This window comes from Diaporthe amygdali (assembly GCF_026229845.1).
Source record: "Diaporthe amygdali strain CAA958 chromosome Unknown NODE_12_length_1037015_cov_66_201586, whole genome shotgun sequence".
In the NCBI taxonomy this organism is placed as follows: Eukaryota; Fungi; Ascomycota; class Sordariomycetes; order Diaporthales; family Diaporthaceae; genus Diaporthe; species Diaporthe amygdali.
In genome coordinates this window covers 573,789-599,785 of record NW_026517032.1, presented here as the reverse complement: position 1 = coordinate 599,785, position 25,997 = coordinate 573,789, and the positions used below count along the sequence as shown (strand labels likewise).

Genomic DNA, 25,997 nt, shown 5'->3' with positions numbered 1-25,997 from the left:
CCTCGAGTGGGCGCAGTGTGCAATACGAGCAGACAGACTGGACAACGAGAGCAAGACCGAGAACGATGGCTCACGATAAATGCAGCGTGGGCGGGATCGCGTGTCGCTCCGTTGTCGGCAGTCAAACAGCCGCTTGCGATTGTCTAGCCCGCGCGACAGCGCAGTAGAAGGGACGATACGACAGTGAGATACCAAGTGAGCGAACGGAGGGTAGTTATCAAACACGGCGACAAATTTTTGGAGAAAGGAGGGAAGACGTGACGTCTCAATGGCTTGTTCTGGCAAAAGATCTGATTGTTCGCAATCGCGTTCCCGCCCCGCCGTCACCAAGTGGGGGGTCCCTCCACCCAGACAAAGCCAAAGTGGCCCACGGGATTATCATAGTGCCGCCGGATGAGACTCCCATATCACGATATCCATTATCTCGGAGATTTGTCGGTTGTTGAGGCAGAACGAACGGCCAGGCCTGGAATGAGTTCTCTATACGGAATGCACGACATTGATGCATGGACGAAATCCTCAGACGCTGTCGACCTTAATTCATTACGCCGCCGCGCCAGACCTTCTAGACAGTGCCCAAACATCGTACCGATCACATAGATCGTGCGGGCGCATGCCATGCGCCAGGAGGGAGAGTCCAGAGCTAGCTACAATTCTATATTGTGTGCCAGAGGACTTCACGTAAGGTTTGATAGAGCCAGAGCAGGGTCACATCCGCAGTCGGCAAGGCGAACCGGGCCGTGGGGAGTCGGCTCTTCGCGCTGCAAAGCATCCATCTGACAACTGAAGCGACCCAAAGTGAGACGCTGCCAGAAGTCAGCCTCGGCACCGTGAAGCAGGGCTCATCAAGCTGGGTATCATAATGCCGCTCAGATGAATTAAATATTGCCATAATCTGTTTCTTCCAGCTCAACCACGGTGCGCCCACGACTCCTGACGGATGCCGTAGGCACCAGGCTGAGCGTTCAGCTTACCAGATGATTGTTGTAGCATCACAGCAGGATATTTTGGGGGCAAACAGGATGGGATATACACTTACGTTTCAGCTGTCACCGTACGTAGTAACACAGCACGTCATTGTGCAGAGTCCGAGGTGTGCAGCCTCTGCTATGAACTGGTATTGGAATGGAATGTCTGTACCGTCAGGTCGTCATCAGATCCTGGGATGCCACGCATATAGGGGCCCTCATAATGACGGTTTTAGGGCACTATTGTCAAGTCTAGCTTGTTTGATCTAGACCACAGCTCGAGATTGCCAGTACAGAGGAAGAGATTGCTATGCTGGCGGTGATATGAGTGAGTGGTCGCACGTTAAAGAAAGGAAGAGGAAAGGGCAGAAACAAGCGCGCCGGCTCGCACCCAAGAAAAAGTTGCGAATCGCCCGGCAGAATAGTTGGGGTACTCACCGCCTTACCAGGACAAGGTGGCTGTTAGCTGAGTGCCGAAGGTGAGCCACGGTGAGGGACCGATGGCGGCTGATTACCTAATACCCGAGGAGGCGGGTTCTCGAAATACCACCACCACTACCTCCATGAATGCTGATGCCAAACTCTCTTCCCCCTTCGATATTGCACACGACAGGCCAGTCGCATCAAATAACTTCCGCCGGTACTGATACATTCGTGAGCCTTATTCAAGATGTCTGAACGAAAAGTGCTCAGTAAGTCCAACTCGATCGCTCTTCCAAACCTGCTGCATCACCCTTAGGCAGTAGCCTAGAATCCTATCTTCTTACTCCTCCCCATACATAGAACCAGCTAACAAGTTTCTTTAGCGAAATACTATCCCCCGGATTTCGACCCGGCGGCATTGACCAAGAAGAAGGGGCCCAAGCAGGTCGGTCCCAAGGTCCAAACCGTCCGTCTCATGGCCCCCTTCAGCATGAAGTGCACCAGCTGCGGCGAGTACATCTACAAGGGCCGCAAGTTCAACGCGCGAAAAGAGACGCCCGAGAATGAGAAATACCTGGGCATCCAGATCTTCCGCTTCTACATCCGCTGCACGCGGTGCAGCTCCGAGATCACATTCAAGACGGACCCAAAGAACCAGGACTACACGTGCGAGCGCGGCGCCAAGCGGAACACGGAGCCGTGGCGCAAGGTCGAGGACGAGGACGAGACGGACGAGCAGCGCTTGGACAGGCTGGAAAAAGAAGATGAGGAGCGCAACGCCATGGAGGAGCTCGAGGCCAAGACCATCGACGCCAAGCGGGACATGGCCGTCGCGGACGCCCTGGACGAAATCAGGACTCGCAATGCGCGGATGGAGCGGGCGAACCACGACGGCATGCTGGGGGACGCCTCGGTCGTCCGGCCCGAGGACGAGCTGAGGCGCCAAGAGGATGCGGAGGACGAAGAGGCTTATAGGAACGCCATCGCGGCGGCCAAGGCACAGCAGGAGACCTGGGAGGTGATAGAAGACGACGTGGCAGCCAGAGACTCGCACTCGGCCAGCAACGGGAATGGTGTCAAGAGGAAAGCGCCAGAGGAGGAGGAGGCGGCCCCTGCGTCCTTCAGCTTCAAGAAGCAGGCTAAAAAGAAGGAGCAGGTCCTCATCCCGGGCCTCAAAATGGGGCCCCCTCCTGTACCAGCCGTGAAGCCGGCGCCGGCTCCGGCTCCGACAGTGAAGGCCAAGGCAGTTCTAGTTGAGTATGGGTCGGACAGTGATTAAGCATGTGTGTTACGGCGTCTAGGAGTCAAAAGCTACGATACCCAAAATGGTTCAAAATTCGATTATCCCTGCGGACGACGCGGGGGTCCCCGCAGCCAGCCAAGTTGCTCTCAGCAACACCCAACTCTTAGCCAGATCGTGCAGAATTAAAAATGACGGCGCTTTTGTAGCAAGCCGCAGTGGCCAGCTGAAAACAGAACCAGCTAACCTGCTAACCTGTCAAACCGCCCGACCTCCCCACGAAGACAACCCACCCGTGGAGATTGGGTGGAGCCTTGAGAACAGGCTTTGGCGTGGGAGACGATGACCACAAACATGGCCCCGAGTCAAGTGTGTGCATGCGCCCAGGCGAATGTCACCCCATACGTTGCTGCTGCGCGACGAGATTTGAGGGAACCGGCCAGGTGGAGGGGGCGGGCCTATCATATTCAAGCCAGGGGTGGGTGGTACAGGGCAGCCAGGTACTTACACCACATGCCAACTCTCGCGGGATAATTCCCCCTTGTGGTAGCCACGACGATGTAGAAAAACTGGCAAAGGGATTGCCGCGCGGTGTTCGAGGGAGACACAAAAATGTGGCCCGGGCAAAGATGTTTCATTAGCCAGGGTAAAACACTACGATGCAATGCTTCACGTCACCCAACAGGAGCCCGCCGACTGGTTGATGTAGCACTGTTGGTTGAAGGTCTCGATGGGCTTCCTTCCCTGGCATGGCGCTGCTGAACGTGGCAGAAAACACACTTTCTCACGTCCTGCACGGCCGGGTGTGTCCGCGTCGAGCAGGAAGAGGCATGGTGTGCAGACATTTTCTCCTCTATCAAAGCATACTCGTACCAATGAGGCGGCCAGCGCCCTCTTATCCTTCGGGACCGATAGGTTCCCCGTGAGCCAAAGGACCTGGCCTCTACTGCAGTACAGGAAGCTCCATGCTAGAGGGCCAGACAAGTGGGTGGTGGCCGCGCACGAGCAGAAAAGCCGGTTAAGCCCGAACGAAAACGGCAGGAGGGTTGCGGATCTGGATTTCTTGCGAGCCCACAGTCAGGTGTACACACCATCAATTTCGAAAAGCAGGTATCTACGTTGAGCTAAAGCCTCTCTTTGACAGGGAATGCCACCATGACGGTGGCCCCGTCGAGAGAGGGGGGCGTCATTGTAGCTAACTGATCATTATGCACCGTACAGATCAATGGATACACACCACTCGCCCTCGCAGAGTACGGGCGAGTGTTTCACAGATATCCACTGTGCAAGCAGCAACTCTTTTCACAGTGTGTCGGAGGACCAATCTCTACCGGGTCGTAGGAATAAATGCACAACGCTCACATTCACAGTGGACTTTGGGATGACATTCAATGGGCATGATTAGAAAATGGTACTTTCAGTGCAAGGTTCGTGAATATAAATGAATTTCAACGCTAAATATTCTGCACTGCCTTTTTCGTGGCCGCTGGTCAGAAAGCCGTCACAATTTGTTGTGGCGGCGTCAAATCTCCTTCGCTCCTGGTAATGCTCCTGAAAGATTCGCCGCACGATCCGCGTGTATGAATACTGTCGTCGGCATATCGTGATAATGGTGGTAATGGTAGTGTACAGGTGCTGCGGCCGTTATGTGTCCAAGACTTTGGTAGTGTCTTGTCACGAGCCGGGGAAAGTTGGCATATGATCTTGCCCAAAGGTGAGTAGGGAATATCGTTTGCTTTCCCGTTTCGGAGCGCGGCCGAGTTTCCTGCCGAATTGGGTTGCCTTGTGATGGTGGGCAACACTTCTACACCGCGCAGCGTCTCGTTCGCTACGCATGGCGATAGTAATGGTCTAAACGTTGAAGCCAAAAATTTTGTCGCTTGCACGATCATGTATGGTGGTAATCGTCTTCAGAACTCGATGTGTGGTGCACACCGTTGGGCATTGGTGGTGTGACGCGTTGGCCACTGCCACTACTTCGCGAACCGTTGCTTCGACTCCGACGGTCTGGTGTGCCTGAGAAAGCTTCCATTTGTCTCTTTGTGTGTAACAACATTGTGCGGGAGTACGACCCGATATCTGTAGGCGGTGGTGGAGAGTTCTGCATGTTGACAGAAAAGGAGTCTTCTCGGGACGACATTCTGAGGAGAGGCATATGCGTTTGTATAAAAGTGTAGGTGGTAGTCTGAGTGGAAGACGAGTGTGACCTGAAGAGAACAGAGATGAGTTTGGCCTTGTAGTTTTAAATAAACTCCAAGATCTGGATAAAGCTTTGGTGAAGTTGGAGAAGTTGGGCTGGATGTTATATCAAATGGGATATCTGGTGGAAGTGGAAATAGGGTTTGGGAAAGAGAAGGAGTTCCCTGGGATGAATCCAGTTTATATAAGACTAGGTAGGCGGAAGCTTATTTGGGCGAGAAGCAAGGCAAAGACGGGCCTTGGGCAAGGTAGCCGTTTGGGCTGCGTTGACCAGGTCCCCGTCTCCATCTCCAGACCCTCGTCCAGCTGCTCTACCAGTAGCCCACTTGGAACAGAGGGAAAAGAATGGAGCTGTTAGTGCTGCTACCTCCACGCCCCAGCCCCTCCTGCAGCGGTTTTGGGAGTGGGATCGTCATTGCTGAGGGCCATGTTTGGTCAGACTGTCTAACGCATGGCTGCACAGAATGTCGTAACCCAGCATGTGTGCGAGTGACGGCCCACAGGGATCGTCGCCACTTGCAGGGCTGGGTGATGTAGCCGCAGCCCAGGCGCGGCTCGGGAGTGGTGGACAATGATGAGTCTGCATGGTCCTGCCGAACCTCACAGGCGACGCTAGGATCACACAGGGTCTGATGTACATGACGGCGAGCGAGCGTGGGTGTGCAAGACCCTGTCGATCGGCAACGGGACTGAAGTGAAGTCATGGGCTACATCAGTGCCTGTTGGCCACAGCTCGCCGTAGCAGCCCATCCGGGGGGGATTATCTGGACGAATGTCGTCAGATGTAGCGCAGATCAGGTAGACCACAATGGCACTCGCCGGGAGGAGCAACTTAGCCGTGTCAGGCCCTGAAAGACACACACGAACATAGGCACGGGATTTCCTCAGGTGCGTGTTTGGGACGGCTTGGGACGACCTGGACTGTGCGAGACAGAGACCGGCGCACGACCACAGCCCAGGCATGCTAGGATACCAGGATACCTGGGCTGCTGAGCAGTACGCCTCGAGAGATCGACACAGCCTTTGGCCACATAGTCTCGCTTCCACATGATGTCATTGGCTGGTGCGAGGGACGTAGGGACGGCCTGGTGCGTTGGTCTAAGCGTACTGGCTACCTCGACAGCAGGTATCCAAGGGCTTCCCCAGAGCAAACTGTGGGCCACGGGCAGACGCTCACTGGCTGAGGGAGGCTGATCACGGCCTATGCAGCCTGTGTCAGCTGTGGTGTATAGGGACAGCCAGGGCAGCTGGGTGGGCATTGTCTGGGGAGTCTCTGACCGCGACCAGGAGCAGCAGCAAAGTTGGCAAGAGTTGGCAGGTGCTGGATCCCACATGCATGGAGTGGCCTTGCACGGCCACGCCCCGAGCGTGTTGTTCCCCTAATCCTGAATTCATCAGGCCGTGATTGGGCTCACGAGTCGAGGCTCTCTGGGCGTGTGCGAAGCCATCGCGAATGCTGCTGGCGGCCAGCCATTTCATTCAGGAACAAGACGAGACGCCTCTGACCTCCCGTCAGCCTGTCCTGACCTGGCGACACATTACGTACTGACAGCACTGCAGGTACATCTGGATAAGTCTACTGTACTGTGCGGTGGCGGGCGGACGGCTGAGGCGATAGGGGAGGCGGCAATTGACGACAGTGGTTCGACATGCTCGGCGGTGGTCACTACCAAAAGGAAGCTGACTTTGCACGAGTGAGGTCAGAAGTGACGGAAGGCGTGCCACCCCGTCGCAGCTGGCAACTACGTCATCGGCACGGAAACGGAAACGGCAAGAGGCCAGCCGGCTCCGGGCGTGGTGGTAGCAACGGTGCCTAAGGGTGCAGAACTTAGTTACAGTCGACTGCCAGGGGTCCACGACAGTCTAGGCCCAAGGGGGGGCCAAGGGACCCAGGGGGGTCCGGAAGCATGTGCCTGCTCCGCTGCATTCAGGGTCCTTCTTTCAGGGACCCCAGCCCTTTTTCTTCCGCCTCAATCCTCCTACCACTAGTCTGCATCCATATCTGCGCCTATCGCTGACTTGCCTCGACGTCAGTGTTGACGTCTCGCGCGTTTCGACAATCCCATTTACTAGCCCACCACAACGCCAGATCCGCGCCTTTGACGTCGCTTGCCACACACAGGCGTCCCAGGCTTCCGACAAACAAACCACCCTGTCACGATTCACCATGAGCATGCGCACCTGCAGCCAGCATCTGCACCTGCATTGCAGCTTAGGGCGCCACTCTTCGGCTCGACCCTTCGTCTTCATGCGCGGCCAGGTGAGATCATCATGCCTGCTTGCCGGCCCACCAGTCTCTCTCTCGAGCCTGCCCTTCTACGCAGCCATGAAGAAAGTGTTGATACTAGACTACGTACATTGGCACCACTACTGTCCTAGTCCTGACGCAACGTCTTCCTTCGCTTCCCCGCCCTGACTGACACGCCATAGACGCATCAAGGGTCCAGCGCCTCCCTCCGCCAGACCGGCCGGCGTGCATGATTTCTCGAGCATGGACCTTGCGGAGCCCGGTCCAATGTGTCTTCACACATCTGCCAGTGCAGGACTATGCCAGTGTATGCGTACAGTACACACTAGGCCTGACGATCCAGACCACGAGGAACGTCAGGACCATCCTTCCACCTTCCCAGCCACGCCAGCGTGACTTCACGGCCCAGGCCGTCGAAACGAACTTCACTGTGACACTAGTGCATCTCCCCTGTCCCTCCGGACCCTTCACTCCCTCTCGGAACGTCGATCGTCGTCATTCGACAGCCACAGCTAAGATACAGCGTCATTCAACAGCTACAGCTTCAACGGCCCACAGCTACCTGCGGGCCTAGCAATGGCCATTGACCTCTGCTCTACTGCAAGGCTGGAGCATTTCAGCTCGCACACGTGATGACGTCTGCTCATTAGTTCGATTTCAACTAAGAAACTCCGATCCCAAGATCGCAGCCTCGTCAGTGGTTCTACATTCTCGGGCCACACGCGATATTCGAATTGAAACTCCCGCGTGAAGAAGGTAGATAGTCCCAGTGCTGTTACATGGTGGGTGCGTGCCCGGGGTGCTTCTCAAAGACACAGGTGGAGAGCATTGTCTGCAATGGACATCTCGAAATCCCCATCATATCCCCAGCAAATTCGCCACTGAAGTGAGATTCCAGACTCTTGGCGCCGTGTTTGGCCTTCCGGCCAGCGATCCGGCTCCGCGGCGAAGACCTTTCCAGGCCCTGAATGCCCTGTTCACACCGAGCAATTGCTGTTGTTTCATCCACAGATTGTGCAGTCATTTCGTCGCTTGATGAGAATATGGCTCGTTGACGGGGATGCCATCAAAGTCATACCTCCAATACATGGACATCGCCTACCTTTTCGCCTCCCTTTCCTGGCTGGAGTGGAGGAAACCAGTACGGACGTCATTTGCCGAGACTGATGTAATAATTCCAGGCGGTCAATCGTTTGTCTCCTTTCACCACCCAGTCCGTCAGCTTCTTCAGGAATTTGTTAAAACGGAGGCTGACGGAAGATGCCAGCATGACGCCATCTCGTCATGTTCACAAATCTTCAAAATGAACCTACCAACAGACCTTCTGCAAATGTTTTCGTATCTGCACGGCTATATGAGACTTGCTGCAGGCAAGACGTCACTCTGGCGTCTTTGGGGTAAGCTCATATCGAGATTCTACGGCGATGACGAAGCGGGTAAACATCTCTGCCCCGACATGTGCTTCATGTCATACCGCGTCGGCCAGCTTATCGCAGCCCCTGGCTTCGTGCTGCTTCCGCGGCTGCTACGAGAATAATGAAAGCCCGGATGGTAATGGAAATGGCGGCGGCGACGACAGACCGCCGAGCGCCAGCCATTTTTCGAGTCAACACCCATTGAGCTCAGTCCTCATTCTCATTCTAGGTCCTCGCTCCTGAGTAAACAGCCGAGCGCGTGGTTGCATGTCCTATGGGGTCAAGCAAGATTTGTTTCTCTGTCTGAGATTTGACCCATAGTGATATCATACCAGTAATGGGGGGGGAGGGGGCACGATGCTTTCGAACAGCACGCATATGCCTCTCCTGAAAGAATTCTGTCTCCCATTCCGTAAGCCCTCTCGCCTATTCTCCTCGAACGGACAGGCAGACTTTAGTGGCTTCTGCATTTCACAGTGGATCTAGCTTCCCAACATCGAAACGGACATGAATTTCATTTGATGTGTACCACGCTATGGCAGAGATATTAGCTGGTAGATTATGAGCCTACCCAGTCTCTCAGGGCGCTGCTACTCGAGGCCTTCGCTGTGTATTTCATCACCGTGTCACCAGCAGGTCAGTTCAGGTTCGTGCCTGGCAGCACGTCTCTCTCTACTCTCTACATTCATGACTGCTTTCCAACGCCTGAGTCGTTTCGAAATCCAATCAAATCAATCGCCTCTCCTAGCAAGGTTCGAGCCTCCATCCTGCTCTGCGCCTGGACAGAGAGCATGGTCGTTTGTCAATGATAGCCAGACCCCTAATGTATCCAATCAGCTCGAGCCATTATGATTCATGGGTTGAATGTAGGCTGTGGCACTGGCGAGCCATTTAGGTTTCTGGCTTCTTCCCAGTTGCGACCTCAACCTTGCCGATGCCACCCTGCTCCTTGTTCACCGTGGGATTAGATATCAGGTATCAGGTGGGAGAGCGTTGGTCTGATTCATGAAGGGGTGCCCAATGTGCTTTCCGGGCTTCGAAAGGCGTCATTCGAGCTCTGCCGCCCTCGCGCCTGGGGCCAGGGGTGTTTCATCACACTACTGCCTACTTTAAAACGCTCTTGGACGTCATCCCCAGGGAAGCTGTTTTTGTTCGCTGAGTTTGTGCCTATGTTAAGGGTCGTGAATGCCCTGGGTCCTACTTGGAAGTTTTGGTTCTGAATCCTTCAATGTTGAAGCTGAATGCAGAAACGTTCTACGTCAGAGTCCAGGATAACTTTCATCGCCGAAAACGCAAGTCGAGCTCGGATTCGATGCGAAGACAACCATTACTACTTCACCACAAACCCAGAGCAAAGAGCAAATATGTTTCCTAGAATTTTGCTATCTAGCGCAAGGCTCCGAGATACTATAGCTTCCAGACCATTTGATTGAAGACCTGGCTACTGAGACTGGCATTTACGCTTGTAGATGACTTGTGAGACCGATGGTCATGCGCTCCTAGGAAATATGTCATACCGACCATGTCAATATTATTTCAACCCAGGCACGATTCACGTTCTCCTTCCGGAGGATCAGCTTGACTTGTGGAGAAGCCTTCACGCTCGTTCATATACATTGCCACACCCCTCTTGGCCCCCGTCCGTTGTTGCTACTCCACCTTTCGGCGATAATTCATTACAATGCACTCACCACTATATCATCCTCGATCGATCTGTTCATGAACGGACGAGAGGCTTATGTGACGTCATGTCTCCGTAGATGTCTGGCCACCAGCCGGCCTAGCTGTTGACGATCGCGACTACCGATTGCCTTTCTACTGGGGCTCTAAGTCACCAGTGTGAAGGACAGTCAAACCCCAAAAAGTCTGGAGTCTCTCCAGAGGTACCCACGTGGTACCTAATGGCACAGGCGCCGAGACGGGTGTCAGAGATGTCGGCTGTGATCACAGTTTCTGTCGAAACGCTGTATGTGATCTCGATGACAGCGAGAATCTCTCTGCATCCGGGAGCGTAGTTGTACGACGTGATGAGTGTGGAGATAGGATCTGCGGCTCTGGCTCACGCTCCCACGTACGCTGTTGGCGTGATCATCGTCATAAGGGTTGTGAATGTGGTCTGGATGCCCAAGAACTGCTTCCAAGGTCGACGAAATGCTATTCTCCAAAACCGGAGAGGCGTACTTGGACGAGTTGTCAAAGCATAGATGAGGGAAGGAGCCGATTTTCAAGCGAAAGTAGGATTGCGGGCTTTTCGTTTGAGTATTCCAACAATGATAAAGGCTGACCGGTTGTCAAAACACATGTTGTGTGCGGATATGCTTGCCGGAACGACAACGAAGCCGGTGATGCGGGAAACGTTGCTCTGATCCCCGTACGTTACAAGTGCGTAGGCAGGAATGGTTCGGTAGCAACAGCTTTCCAGTAGACTTGTGAAACAAGTTTTAACACACCTGTATCCGGTAATCTCACTTGAGGTATCCTGCGAGTGATCATCCAGCTATATTCCCCAACGGAAGGCCCTGAGGAAGGGTCCATATGGAGGGTAGTTCAATCCTGTATACTGCGTTTTGTATCGAATAATAATGTTCTCGTACTTTGCAAAGTTAAAGCAAGATATATAACAAAGATTATACAATAAGACATTGCATTTAGCTCTCAGTTTGGCTTCGTAACGTATTTTCATATTAAACGCTATCTTAAGTTATATCTTACTAAGAATATCCATTTTCCCCTTTAGTCTATCCTTAACATGCATATATCTGTGAATACTAAAGCCTCCTCATTTTTAACAGCAACTATTACAGCAACTGCACTACTAGTTTTTATACTACTTGTAAATAATCTAACTCTGTAAAGTTTTATATAAAGACTTTAATCGATTCCTTTATTAAAAGTAAAAAAATTATGGATTTATTAGTACTCAGAAACTAGCTATTACTCTTTCTCTAATTTTTAAATCCCATGCCACGGTCCATTTTGATGCCTCACTTATATGACCATTATGGTAGCCCGCTCTTGGTCACCTTCATAAGGCTCAATATCCGACAATGGCGACGTCTCCACTATATCTGGAGAAGTATCGAAGAGAGTTTCTCTGTCTTCTTCAGCCGCCTCAGTCTGTATGAAGATCCCACAGAGCCGCGGCCAGTAGCATCCGACAGATCTCCCTTCCTTTCCTCCAGAATGTACTTTAAAGGCTCTGTTGTGGTCAAAACTGTACTTAGTCAAAGCTCGACCCGTTATCTTGAGCTCGACCCACTGAACAGATGCATCCCCGTCAACTTGAAAATGAATACCCCAATGACCAAAGACATACATATGCACATTGAAACAATTACATGGACCCGAATTCCACTCAACATGGCCATCACGCCGGATGAATCCCACCCTATCACGAACTCCAGGGACATACCATCCCATGTTGTGACCAAAATCTAGCTTGCTGTATAACTCCTCTGCTGTCCCCAGTTCCTGACCGGCGGTCTCCTGTCCATCGAAATAATACCAGACTTCGCCCTTATGAAGCCCTGTGGCTGCGAAAAGCACATGCATCTGGTCCGAATGACATCCAGATCGTGCCTGAAAAGCTGCTACAATAGCCACGTTGTTTCCTGGCACTAGCTCAACCGTACTGTGCATGAAAGGCGAAGTTTCGTCGCTGAATGTAATGCCCCGAAATTGAACGGAATCCAAGGAACGGGATGACAGCTCCAGAGTTGCTTTGAATGTACCTTCAATATGGGTCGATATCCAGAGAATACCCCTCCGTAACTTCATTCTTGAAGCAGCGGCTGCATTTCGTGATGATAATGAAAGGGGACTCTTGTTGAATGCGACACGGAAGAAGTGGCCGTCTGGACGGTCAGGTCGTCGGCGTAAGATAAGGACAACTTCTTTATCCGCTCCCCTTCCGAGTTTACAGGCAAGGAAGGCTATGAAAAGCCCTCCAAGTCCATCGGGAAAAGAACATATTGGAAGATCTATGCGCAGTCCGAAATTTGTCAAGGTGTAACCAGGCTCTCCTGGCCCATACCTTGTGTCGAAGGCGCTGAGATCCATAGGCATATGATCGGAAGATTCGAGAAATTGTGCAGGGCGCTCTGCCAGTACCGGGAGGTAATCCTCAAAATTAGGGGTCGGGAGACTAGACCACGCAAAAATACTATGATCCGGGATCGTCTTCATGATCTCCTCCTGAAGTCTTTGAAAAGCATGTCGTCCTTCTCCGTAGATGATCGGTATGTGGACACCAAAAAGACCCATTAGACAGTATGCCTCGTCCTCAACGCGCGTCGTTACACGCTTTGAAGCCCAAGACATTCTCTCAGCAACACTTGCATGAGAAATGAAGCTCCTCTCAACTAGGAACAGCATCGGTATAGATGTTATTTGGTGAAGGAGGCTCACCAGCGATGCTTTGCTACCTATCGGCTTGTGGTGCCAGTCGCTTGTGAAGAATGTAACTCCCGAAGGGGCCAGAAGTTCTTGGAGCGTCCAGCCTCGGGTAAACCAGGCGCTCTGCTTGAGCTGCTGGCCAAATTCAGGATCTGAATATGGCACTGAGACATCCTCAAGATAAGCAAAACAAACTTGCGCATCCCGGTACCAAGCGTACATCGAATTGATGGCCTCAGATAGCTCTGCGCTGCTCGACTTGTCGATACAACAGGTGTCAATCCAGGCGTACCGCAAGCCTCGTTCGAGGGCCTTGATGCAGCATTGCTCTACCTTCCGGTACCCAGCTTTTGTTCGGACTGCTGTGGAATTATTCTGGAGATCCTGGAAGCTGACTTCGTCGGACGGTGGGCCCCATCTGTGTGAGAGAATAGCGTAGTCAGGATAAGTTCCTACATGGTACTCTAGTTTGATTCTTGGAGCACCGTCGGCCGCATCCTCGATCTTCAAAAGCCACATTGCGGACGGCTGGACCTGGTGAGAAACTCTGGCAGAACGGATATTGTCGAATTTTATAGGCGAAGTCGGTGAAGAGAATTGCAAGGAAGCAGGGCGGGGTGATGCTTATGCCTGCTAAGATTCTGTCTGCATTTTGTGTAACGTGATCACTCATACCTGCCAATTTCGTGGTCACAATATTCTAAAACAGCACTATTCTAAATCTTCTCGGTAGGCTATAGTCTTGCTCGATTATATTCAGAATAAAGTTCTCCAATATTTTCAAGGCAAAGTATTATTGAATTTGAACAACGTCCAGGAGGCCACAGAAAGGATTCCAAAGCGCAGAGGCGCACTCCGTAATCTTCATCACGTGGTATGTTTGCAACACTAATGAAGGCTAACAGTTGTCAAAACACATGTTGTACGTATATAGGCTCCCCGAAGTAATACGGGAAGCATTGGGGTGAGACTCATGTCATATAATAATGCCCCAGACACGGATTATTGCAGGGTTTTGTGAAATGAAAAGGTAGAGGCTGTTTAAGGAGGCTAGAAGATGAAAGCAGGGAGTTCCAACGTAAAACATAAGAATTAGTTCTAACAGCAGCTCGTGAGAGTCTGCATAAGATATCTAAGATGATCGGTCCTATGCTCTCTCAGCCACGCCAAAGGCCTGACAGTCTACCATCCGAACAGCGGTCAGGAGCAAGGCTGACAGATGTCTAAAAGGCAGCATTGTAATTTTTCTTGTGGTCGATAGAAAATAGAAAATTCTTAACGCTATCTGTCAGTAAACTTCCCTGGACTAAAGGTAGGCACCAAGAGGTTGGTCGTATTATGGTCGAGCCACATATGTCAGGGAACATCAAGCTTGACCTGCTGCGCGAGAAATTACACCCAAGGCACTGCTTTCCTTCATGCCGTCTTCCATAATTTGTAACAGCCAGGCTCCTTGTGTGTTTTCCAATCTGATGAAAGAGTCGTACGAGCTTCCGTCCTCGTGCGAACAGACAAGTCCTGTGTTGAACGAGATAGGCTGGCTGCAATTCCCAAGTTTCAGGCTACGGCGGTGGCGAATATATGTCTCTGGCACAATTGTAAAAGCTTGAGCTCAACAGATGAATGCAAATGCCCTCTCGAACGTTCTGCACAATTCAATCACAGTACGCTGTGAATTGGTGGACACGGAGCGAAAGCTTGGTTCCCACGCTTCACCGGCCATGCCGGGCCTCACCCGTTCCTTGGGACTTGCGAAGGAGCGAGAATACCTACGTCGTAAAGTTTCGTCCAGGCATCGCTGCTTGTAGGGCTGTGGAATTGGGAACAAGCCTTATGCAGGTACGTGCGTGAGTTGCAAGGACGAACGCATTGTGGAGGGCAACAAGTACTACGTGTGCTTGGACGCTGTGGACGGGGACCAGAAGGAGAAAGTCTGGAGAAACCTCGCTCGCTCAATCAGGCATCAAGCTGTCTTGTTGAAACCTTGTTATCTTGAGTGCGCATAGACATCCATTTTGCGGCTCTGGCGGCATGCAAGTCAACCAAGTGTCTTGGGGGATTGAGTGTGACAGGGTTACAGCCGCTCCTCGCACGTCCTAGGTGCACAGCCTAGGTTTGTGACGATGGACACGGCAGGACAGCAATCGTGTGATATGAATGGGTTGCCAATCAGCCTGAGGTAGCAAACACACTTATTTTGGCGAGAGATGACAGGACTGGTCGTTTTGCGCGGTGGCTGACCTAACGGCACACTGCGATGATGGGTGCGCCACTTACACCAGCGGCCTTAGACTGGAAATACGAAACTTGGACGGCTTTCGAACACCTAAATGCATAAATAGTCCATGTAGATTGAGCTGCTCGTCTTTACTTGACTGAAGGCGAGAGCGCTGGGAGGCTCAAGGCTGAAGGTCGAAGCCGGAAGATGGTTTTCACGATCCGGAGCGCTCGCTTTCGGAACTCACCGTTCACATAAAGTTCGGCAGCGAAACAAACTCTATGTGCGAGCAAACATCCCAAGTCGACATGCCAGAATAGCAAGCAGATTTCGAAACGCGGTAGATGGCGACCAGGAGGCGGCCACAGCGAGTTGTCTCCAGGCAGGACGAACCGGAGGTGGGTGGCAGATCGGAGCAAGCATCGCAACGAGGTCGCCGAGTCTGTCGGGAGGGTGTGAAGAGCCAGAGAAAGACAAAAGAGGCGTTGGTAGAGGAGGCACACGGTAAAAGTTTCAGAAGATCAATGCTTATCCGGACAGAGACATGGCCGGCCGTTGAGGCGTGGCAAACTTCCAACGCTGTGGGTGACTGTGCACAGATGCGGGAGCTGCAGGCCACCGCATTGGCAGTTGCATCTGCAGGTTCAGGTGCATGCGCATACGCATGCGCATCTGCAACTGCTCCAGGTTCGCCGAGAGCAAGCACGGACCACCCTACACACCACTCCCACTCCCAGAATTCGGGTAGGACTGCTCATAGGAGGAGGCTAGAGGTCTGCTTCCTGCAGTGTAGCAGTTCCTGCTTCATGCTTGCCTCACCATCGTCATCTTCACCTTCACCTTCACCTTCGCTTCCACAACCACAGCTAAACATCCCTCGAGTGCACCTCATCTGGGCATACTTTCCTGGTCTGATCGGCCACTCCGACTTGTGGCTTCATTTCTATTGGTATATGCTAGGAGAAGCACACAGCGCCAACGCACAGCGTTGAGGCGATCGAAGCATGATGGCCAGAATCAGACAAGTGACCTGCCCGACGATGTCTCATTCGCATGCGGATCCACGCTCATCCACACATTGCACAGCAGAGTATGGATCATCGGTCCAGTGTGACGAATGCGTTCGGTCCAGATCCACTGAGGATCACCACCGTCCCAAATCTCCGACAGATGAGAGAGCCAAGATGAACTCCTAGCCGACGCATTTCGAGCTGGCCGGTCCGGTACGAGCTGGTGCTCAGTCCTGGCCAACAGACACAATAGTCTGCTTGGAGTCTGGACCAGGGACCAGAGGTTTCAGCTCCACAGCTCCACTCCTCCACAACCAGCTGCCCCACAGCCTAGCTCCTCCTTCTGGGGATCACTTCCTGGCTGCCCGGCAGATGGCAATCAGCCATTACCACGTGTGCTGCGCCCTACCTGCTCCGCGTCGCCTATCATTCAGTAGCAATTTCCGGCACCCGCCATTACATCGTCCGCCGAGTAATGAAATGTCACGGCAGTTAAGCCTTCTCCGGCCCATCCTCAAAGGCTTGGTTGGCGATATGGTCCACCCACTGGATCAAGTAGGCTGACGGCCGTTTTGATGTGTGTCTAGCTTGCCCGCAGCCATCAAAAGTTAGCAACGCCAGCTGGCTGTCATAGGCACACGAGCTCGCCAACAACCAGCAGAGCAAAGCTTGGCCGCGCAGCAGACATCAACTTCTGCCCTGGCACTCTACCACTCAGGCGTGCCAGATGAGATAACGACTTGAGACTACCGATCTGATCTCTGCTCTGATCCTCCTCAATTAGGCCGAGTCGTCGGTCAACTTAGCTCTCGGGGCGACCCTCGGGTGACTAGTGTCACCATGGACTGCGAGGCCCTCTGCGTCATCTGATCGAGCGGGTTTCAGACTGTCAGCATTCGCGTACGGATCACGGCTTGGACGTCGAGAACCGTCATCTAATCAATGTCCATGCATGCCATGTTCACCATCCACCGACGAAACTACACTCCAGCGGCGCCGCAAGACGTGGACACATCTACCACCTGGTGATCCTCACAAAAGAGGCTGCGCGAGACAAGATTGCAACCAGCTAAGTGATGAGGTTAAGCCTACCGACAACATTTGCTATCTCATTCACGCTTCCCAGATGGCCTCTTTCTGCATGCTTATACCCTGCGAGCAACCCTAACCTTGCGAAATTTTCTATTGGATCAACCCAGTCCCACCACCTATCATGGTGCGGTATCAGTGTTGAGACGGATGAACGAGCAAGTCTCTACCATGCACAGTTAGCCTATATGCCTTGTTCATGAGCTAAGTAACGGACCCTTGTCGAGCCCTGGTCTGATCACACAATTGCGGCCCCTGACTATGATCAAGGATGCTTTTCAATGTCCACCCCTGTCGAGTACCTCCTCCCAGGTTCCTGGCCACGATGGACCACGGCCCACCCTATACCCATACAGTACCCATCCGGCGCATTTTGCCGTGCGAGTGTTTTACTACCCGTCCTGCGCAAACTTGTTTATACCTCTCACTGTATTCTTATTAAGGGCTTCGGCCACGCCTCGTCTGTGATTATATTTACAAGTGTACCCCTCGACATCTGTGCGCCGCTGCCTCTTAAGCCACCTTCCTGTTCACATAACCGACCTGCGTCAAAGGATTCCCGATTCAGTAAACAGACTCACATTTTTGGGGGCCGCTGATTACCACCCATTGGCCAACACTGCTTCTTCTTGACGTCCGACACCAGTGCCTCACTGTTTAAGCGTTAGTTCCACCTGCTGACCACGCTCGTGTTGCACATACAACTGGGATCGACAAAGGAGTACAAGACAGGGCAGTGCTCAAAGAGTCAGCTCGCCCTTCGGCCACGACAATCTGATATCTGACAGCCTCTTGGCTGAAGGACCGCTCAACCCGGATCTGAAGTTCGAAGGCATCGACCCGACTACCGACCCAGTGTCCTAGCCTCTACCTGGATTGCCGCTTCGTTGGCTGCTATTACTGCTTCTCTGGACTTGGACGTCCTCGGTTATTTATTCACGACTGAATTCAGACGCTGGCCGTACGCGCAGGTTGTGCTCCACCGTTCTCACTGTTCCGATATCAATGTTCCGGTGCAGCTAAGCTGCGAACGACGAGCGCAATATGAGTTACGACAATCTCGGCACGCAGCTGGACCTCTTCAATGTCATCGAGCGGACGAGCTCGGTGTTATCCCTTGTGGGATGTGTTTTCATCATTGTGACTTTCTGTGTGTCGGACGCTTTCCACAAACCAATAAATCGTCTTGTGTTCTATGCTTCATTGTACGTGGCAACCTTCTCAGGGTCATTGCTTGCGCCGAGGGCGTCTTGGAGCCTGGACTAGTACTGACTTTGTCTTGACGCGCAGCGGCAATATGCTCACGAATGTAGCCACACTCCTTGCCAGGACTTATGTCGATGTTCCTGATTCCGCCGGTTGCCAGTTCCAGGCGTTTCTGATTCAAATGTAGGTCAAAGCATCTCATTCAACCAGTACAACTGTGGCTTACATCCTCATCAGGTTCATGCCCGCTGATGCTTTCTGGATATTGGCGATGGCCATCAACGTCTATCTGACTTTCTACTTTAAGTTCGACGGGCAGAAGCTTCGGAAGATGGAGATCCCATACTTGCTTTTCTGCTATGGGGTTCCGTTTGTGGTGGCCTTGGCCTTTATTTTCGTATCATCCCCATCGAAGGGCAAGATCTACGGTGATGCCGCATTATGGTGTTGGGTTAAGAGAGAGTGGGACATTTTCCGAATCATAACATTTTACGGACCCGTTTGGTAAGATATTTGCAGTCCATCAGCACCATGATTGATCTAACAATACCCAGGGCGGCGATCGCCGTTACAACTTTCATCTACATCCGCGCCGGGCGGGAAATTTACAGGAAGCATAAGCAGCTCAGAGAGTTGAACTACACAAGTCACTACGAACCTGAACCAATGCCAATGGACGACGCCTTCAGCACTAAGACCACTGAGGTATCAGTCACCTCTGAGATAGTCACAACGACGCAGAACAGCACCGTTGGCCTCACACCTCTCGACCGATCTTATCGTGACAGTTCAGCAGCTGGACAATCCAAGCCATCTGCATATTCGGTTTCAATCTCCGCAACTGCACCCAAGACGCCAGCAGCGACAGCAGCGACAGCCAGCAGCAACCTCAATATTGACAACCACACACAGCGCTCCTCTCGTAGGAAGGCCACATATGAGGCCAACAACGCAGCGTGGTCGTATACCAAATGCTCGATCCTGTTCTTTACGGCTATTCTCATAACATGGATCCCTTCAACAGCAAACAGAGTCTACAGCGTTGTGCAAACCGACGGAGCAAGCCTCCCCCTCGAATACATGTCAGCTTTTGTGTTGCCGCTGCAAGGCTTTTGGAACGCTGTAATCTACATAGTCACGAGTTGGAAGGCATGCAAGAAGCTCATGGATGATATTCGACATTCCTTCCAGGGCTCGCCGAAGACGGATGCACCGATTCGGGCGACAAGCAGATCCCGGCTGGGAGTCCCTCCTGGACGGCGCGACAATGCATCTGTTCCTGCCAGGAATGGAACATTTGAGATGATGAGCAAGGGGCGGAACTTGAGGACGATGTCGGAGGACAGCTCGGCCTCTGAGTCCACAGAAGAGCTGAGGCGCGGAGCGGCCTGATATCACCGGCCTTGTTTGATAAGCGAACGTTGTTAATGTAGTTTTTAATTCTAGCGACTTGTTCCCTGTGAGAGTGAGAGTCAAGCTACATTGGTTTCTGTGTCTTTGTTCTGTATACCGCCATTGATTGAACATCCCAGATTTTCTCGGATATTCTGTCAGTGAGAAGTCAATATTACGTCCCAGCCCAACATCTTGCACAGGGCCCCGGCATTTAACGGGATGTAACCTACGCATCGTTACGCCACAGCGTGTTACCACGTTTGCGTTGCGTTGCGCCTCTACGTTGCATCCAAGCATTTGCTTGTTCCAGCTCCAACCTTCGACCTGACACCTCTTCAACTCTAACGTCGTGTGAGGTTTTGCCTGCGTTGAGAGCCCCGATTAAATCGCCCTCTCTGAGCTTGTTTAGCCCGTCGGATGTACGAGTAGCTCAAGAAGTCTCTCATGCTTTGAAGCTTTGAAGCTAGGCGCTACAGGGCTAGGGGCAAGCTTCCAGGTGGTAAAGCCAATCCCTGCACGTTGATGATGATAAACTGCTGACCACCAGTTATAACGCATTGCATGCTGTCCCTGATACCACCCACCAACACCTCCCTCCCTACGCCCGTACCTGGCCACCCATCGACCACACCCACAAATCGGCCCGGCGAGGGGTTCTCGGACGGAAGGACCTCATCGCGACCCTCAATACGCAATGCAGATCGGATGCGCACTCCCCGGTTCCTGTTCAATGTGTGTGTCACCCACAACCAATTCATGGGAGCTCTCCCTGGTCCCCCAGACTGGAGACTAGGCTAGTTCCGGTTCCTCTCCGTTGGGACGGCAGGACCCCCAGTTAGACTCTGCACCATCGCATCACAAAAAAGAGGCAATCTAAGCCAAAAACGCCCCCATAAAGCGTGGTTGCTTGTGTTGGTCAGAAGGGGATAGGGGCTGCTTAGCCGGTCACCAAGGGCCTTAAGATCCTGATTGTCGGGTCTCTTTGTCTGGGGTTGCCAAGCATGAGGTTAATGGTTTTGATGGCTCGCGTATTAGCCGGGCTGTTCATCCTGGCATATGAGGTCGTCCTTGGGTTGACAGCATCATTTCGATCCTTACCAGGCACTGGTTCCCCCCCTCTTGGTGGCGGGGTTCGGAGAAAAATTGTCTGTGGTCTCTTTGTCCCCTGGCCTTTCAGTCTTGCGCCAACGTGATTACCCTGGTATGAAGGGTGATTGATCAGTCGCCATTGGCTATAGTCTGCAAGCCACACTGTCGTTGGTCATTTTGGGACACATCAAAACGTGTGTTGAGATGATGATAACCTTGGGACCGATCTACTAGCAAGGGAGAAGGTGAACCCCCCGGCTGGGATGACCTAACGATGCAGAATGTGAGGCAGATGGCCACTCTAATCCCTCCATCAAGTACGGCATTTCGGCATACATTTTGGACGACAGCATCCCAGCATACGTACACGCAAGCACAGCCCATGCGTTATGTTTCCTCATCGGGACAAAGCCCCTGCGTTAGAGCGTGGCCCTGATACCACACACCCACCATCCAGCGACTCGCATGGCAGATGGCATGGGTATCCCTTGGCCTGTGGAGCTGTCAGAAGTCCGGGGTAGGGCCCCACCCTCCACACCCTCCCTGGCCGATCGGTGGGTGACATCGGGGCATTTCTCGCGTCCGGCCCACACGCTCCCATGGGTCTTGCTGGAGCGCATTTCTGGGCGGCGAGTCTTGTTTCGACATCGTGCGTGCCAGCAGGCTGCATTCCCCTCGCGGATTTCGCGTCCTCGCTCTCGATCTCCCGCACCATGCTGGATGGCGACGATGAAGCGCGGAATCGTGGCCCTCCGACAATATCCTTCTGAGGCATTTGATCAAGCCCTGCGAGCGGTTTCGTTGGTTGTAAACCTTGTGGCCGGCCGACGTGCTGTGCAGCCGGCTAGCCCAGGGCCAGGGTGACACATTAGACTCTGCAAGGGTAGCTGGAATAGGAGACCGAGAAATTGGACAACCCTTTCTTTAACTTTTGCTGATGGAGTCCAGAACAATGGCTGCTTAGCACATGACCATACATTTTGTGGGGTGTTGCTCTTGCCGATGGTCCTCTCGTATTAAAGGACGGGTAGAGTTTGGCCCGCGCCTGGTGGCTTGAAGATCTCGGCGTTGGGCTCCCAGTCTCCAATGGTATGATAGGAATATGTTCTGACATGACTTGAGTGCAGAGGCTCCCTTGCTGTGCTTTCCTGAAACATATCAGTCGCCGTTGTCCGAATATCCACGTGATCGGTAAGTTAACTTTTGGCCCCCATCATGACGAACAAAGGTTTCAGATCATCATGACCGTCGATTGCTGCAAGCAAGTGTGATTTTCCGGTACCGTGCTGCGGCCCGGATGCCTGTTTGTCGCTGTATATTCGGCGATGTTTATTGTGCTAAGTTTTGTAACTGTTTGACCGACAACCCCCTAGTGTATTCCCATACTTACCAACCAAGACACGTGCCGAGCCGGTCAAGCGGGGCCCGCCGTTCTGGGGCCGGAGGTGAGCAAGATATCTTGACCACGTATACTAGGACAGTCCTAGGCCCTCGGAGAAGGCAAGATGGGTAACATCACCGCGGTATGAGACTGGAAATCACACAGGAAATAATTTTCCGCGTATTTATTTCCGCGACCCTCGGCTATCGACAGCGTCACTGCGACATATGATAACGTTTCATACGTTAAGAGGGAATTGTTCTGCGGTAGTCCATGTCTCGCTGTGGAGCATCGTCTTTCTAGAACAAGGCCTCCCTGAATATATCGTCTGGATTAACCTCTACTGTGACCCTCGTGAATGTCGGCTCCATGGCGTGTATGCTATCATACAATCAATGACAATCATGTAATCGTCGCCTGTTCTTAGTGGAACCAGCTGCCGATTGGCATGGGGTATCTCCTCCAAAACATCCATGATTCCATCCTAGAACGCCCGCAAGCTATGCCGTACCCGAGCAGAAGAATCATGCCTGTGATGGTGATCGAGTCGCGGGAGCACAGAGGGCGAATAGCCGAGAACTCTTAGGTACACTCAGGCCGTGCTCTCCTTGCAAGCAGCGATGACGCTGTACTCCCAGTGTGTTTCCCGGCCGGTGCACTCGTCCACGATCTCGGGCACCTCCCACCACCACTTGTCCGCGCCCACGAAGGGGCCCCAGATCTCCCGCCACAGCATGCGGCCGACCACAGCGCGGAGTTCCTTCATGGTCGCCATCTCGAACTCGCCGCTACTGCGGCCCTCGCTGCCGCCTTCGCCACTGTCATCAGTGTGGCTTTGAGGTATGGCCTGGAAGCGAGTGGTGGTGATGACGCTGCCTTTGGCCCGAAGACCGGCCTCTTGCAGCCAGACCGGGAAGTTCCTGCTAGGATTGGTGCACCGGAACTGCTGCTCGAGGTTGAATATCAGGTTCTCGTCCAGCCACTGCCTCAGGATGGGCCCCATTGAGAAGAGGTTAGGAAGGGGGTCGATGATGACCATGTTCAGGAAGCCGCCTGGGGCGAGGACGCGGAAGATGTTCTGGAGCAGCTTCGGTATTTCCGACGATGGCAATATGGATGCGATCGGCAGACAATTCACGGCTGAGAATGCTTCTGTTGCCACACCAACTGCGGAAGCCGAGATGGCCGGGCAGACCATGGGGTGTATGTTTGGATAACGCTTGTGGGGTAGAGGATCTGCTGAAAGATGGTAGACGGGGACGCTCGGGTTCGAGATTGCGAGATAGGACGTGGCCGCTTGATGACGAGAGTCAGCATTACACATAAATGGCGTGAAATAGAGGCCAACATACCTTGACTATCGAAAAGTGACAGGATTTTCTGCACCTTTGGCCTCACCTTGGGCTTGGATATGACGCTGGTTGCATCCAAATTGGTCTCCATGTGATGTAGCGCAGAAAGCATCCATCGCTTCCTGTCCATCTCTAGCTCCTTGTACATCAGCGCCTGATCGACGGCAATGTCAATGTGCTCCTGCGTGTTCTCGGCCTCAGTTTCCAAGTTCGTGTGTAGCTCAAAGCCTGCCCATTTCTCCTTTAGACGGAGTAAGATGACCCGAGGGCTTGCTGCCTGCATTCGAGTAGCCTCGCGCTGCATGCTCGCCAGGTCAAGGGCGAGCTGATTGAGCTCTTCTGAGCCAGTCGGCACCACAGACTCGTCGGTGGGAGATACCTCCGGCTCGCTTGCGCTGTACTCCCAAACCTCTGGGGCTTTCCACAGGTCGGGGTGCCCGATGTGCTGCAGACAGGCTGGGACGATTGCGGGCGCCCTCAAGGGGGCCTTTGGCTTGCGCTTTGGTACGTGCTTCGGGTCGATCAGCGCGGAGTTCTGGCTGCTTGTAGGGGAAATATCGGTGATCATTGGTATCAGATGACGGGCGTCTTCGAGGTTGGAAGTAGAAGGCGACTCGGGAACGGTCTTGAGGCCGTGAGTGGTCCCTGTGACCTGCGGTGGGGGCTGCCATGAGCTGCTTAAAATACTGTCAACATCAGCCTGTTTCGTCCTGAGTGCGTCACGCGGCTTCACTTACGTGGATTTGACGGAGAAGTCTTTGAGATCGTCGTGGGCAGGTCCCACAGAAAGCGTCACCGTGGAAACAAGGTAGTCAGGGTCTTTCTTGTCTCGACTCGTAGACTTTACTTCAGTGATCTTGGTAATGAACGAAATTCCATCTCCAAGGTCCTGGGTCAGTGTTGATTTCAGTCCTGGCTTGGGGGACGCCATGTCATAACCAAGGAGGGAGCCTCCAGGAGGGCCCTCGTTCCACTTGTTCAAGACAGCCTCGGAGAAACCTGGGATACTGTCAGCGACTTGAACTTGATGTGTACAAAGCAAAAAGTGATGACTGCATAGGCACATGCAGTGTAGGCCAGACAGGTGGCCAACACAGATTTGGCCATGTGGCTTGGGAGCTTTGGGAGCTGTTTCTTAAGGTAGAAGCTTACTTGAAAGAGGTCTACCAAACATACCATGCGGTTTGTCTTCTGTATCAAATTCTTGAGAATCCTGCAGTGCTCTTGCAGATACCTCATTCGATGTGTCGTCGATGGTGTTGTCATCTGTTGGCCCCAGCTCGTGAATGGTTGGAGCTCCATTCGAGGAGCTGGCTGTCGATCTGTTATTTCCCAGGACTCGGCCCTTCTTCCGGTTCTTGCCACCAAAGAACCCAAACTGCTTGTCCACAGAGGACATGGAGCTACGGACAGAGCCTGAGCCTGATGTCTGGCTGTTTTGCTCGTCCTTCTTGCTGGCTTTTTCTCCATTGTCTCTGCTGCTGGCCTTGTCACTGAGATCCTTTTCCCTCTGTTTCCTGGCCCTCCTGTCCCCAACTGACTCCCTATTGGGGTCACTCCAGTCAACATCGAACATCTTGCCGGCAGCGGACTTCTAATCATGGGCCATTTGGGATGCAACAGATGTCAGCTCTTTGCTTGATTTGGTTAGTTCCGGCACAGGATTTATTGGCGGCCAGGGAAACATGAGATCAGTGTGACCAATTCAAGATGTTTGTGAATTGGGCTGTGGAAACTCAGCGTTTGGTTCTGAGGGACCTGCAGGTGTGTTTAGAGTGGGAGACAACTCGGAGGCTGGTTTGATATCGAGGGAGGTCTCTTGTTGCTGGTCGTCACAAGATCCCCAGGGAACAGAAGGATTGCAGTATAATGATCCAGCATCTGACTGACAATCTATCGAAAGGGGGCGAGAGATGAGTAACCATTCACTGAGTTGACGATGATGTCGTTCTCGTTTCTGACATAGGACAGATTCGATGCTCCAACCAGACGAGGTAGGCCAGGAGCACGCCAGTAATTTGCATAGGAATCCTTTGTGAGAGATAGCACGAGTATTTTCTGAGAGAAGCGAGTTCCTTGATCAGGAAGATTGAGGGCTGTATGAAGGCCACTGGTCGACGAGCAAGTCCTTGACAGTGACGCACCAGATCAGCCCTTGGAGCAGAGTGAATCTGCGCAAAACACCAAGAAGGAGACAAGTACGTAGTGAACGCGAAGAATTAAGGCTCCACTGTTCTTTAGCTGAGAAGGGTCATGGAGCAGCGCTGTGTGACTGACAAGAGAGAAGTAAGGGTCAATTACAGCGACTTGATCGCCAGAGACCATTGCATCAGGTAATGCAAAGCACCCCGCAGCTCCAACATAAAAGA

The 25,997-nt window shown here is 52.8% G+C and overlaps 5 protein-coding genes across 5 annotated transcripts; 3 read left to right on the top strand and 2 right to left on the bottom strand.

The window, feature by feature from the left end:
• Window positions 1–1,638: 1,638 nt before the first annotated feature.
• On the top strand, window positions 1,639–2,670 carry J7T55_001911 (mrna splicing protein yju2; the record flags this gene model as incomplete). The annotated part of the gene is made up of 2 exons (XM_053142822.1): window positions 1,639–1,660; window positions 1,775–2,670. The coding sequence occupies 2 exons, from the start codon at window positions 1,639–1,641 to the stop codon at window positions 2,668–2,670; spliced, it is 918 nt and encodes a 305-aa protein (XP_052994363.1).
• Window positions 2,671–7,853: 5,183 nt separating this feature from the next.
• J7T55_001910 (uncharacterized protein) lies at window positions 7,854–8,102 on the bottom strand (the record flags this gene model as incomplete). Its single annotated transcript, XM_053142821.1, has 1 exon — window positions 7,854–8,102. The coding sequence occupies one exon, from the start codon at window positions 8,100–8,102 to the stop codon at window positions 7,854–7,856; it is 249 nt and encodes an 82-aa protein (XP_052994362.1).
• A 279-nt stretch (window positions 8,103–8,381) lies between these two features.
• J7T55_001909 (uncharacterized protein) lies at window positions 8,382–8,615 on the top strand (the record flags this gene model as incomplete). Its single annotated transcript, XM_053142820.1, has 1 exon — window positions 8,382–8,615. One exon carries the CDS (start codon window positions 8,382–8,384, stop codon window positions 8,613–8,615), a length of 234 nt encoding a protein of 77 aa, XP_052994361.1.
• Window positions 8,616–18,249: 9,634 nt separating this feature from the next.
• J7T55_001907 (G-protein coupled receptor) lies at window positions 18,250–19,803 on the top strand (the record flags this gene model as incomplete). Its single annotated transcript, XM_053142819.1, has 4 exons — window positions 18,250–18,410; window positions 18,496–18,594; window positions 18,649–18,915; window positions 18,966–19,803. The coding sequence occupies 4 exons, from the start codon at window positions 18,250–18,252 to the stop codon at window positions 19,801–19,803; spliced, it is 1,365 nt and encodes a 454-aa protein (XP_052994360.1).
• Window positions 19,804–22,868: 3,065 nt separating this feature from the next.
• J7T55_001906 (uncharacterized protein) lies at window positions 22,869–25,204 on the bottom strand (the record flags this gene model as incomplete). The annotated part of the gene is made up of 4 exons (XM_053142818.1): window positions 22,869–23,572; window positions 23,629–24,302; window positions 24,366–24,627; window positions 24,805–25,204. 4 exons carry the CDS (start codon window positions 25,202–25,204, stop codon window positions 22,869–22,871), a joined length of 2,040 nt encoding a protein of 679 aa, XP_052994359.1.
• Window positions 25,205–25,997: the final 793 nt, after the last annotated feature.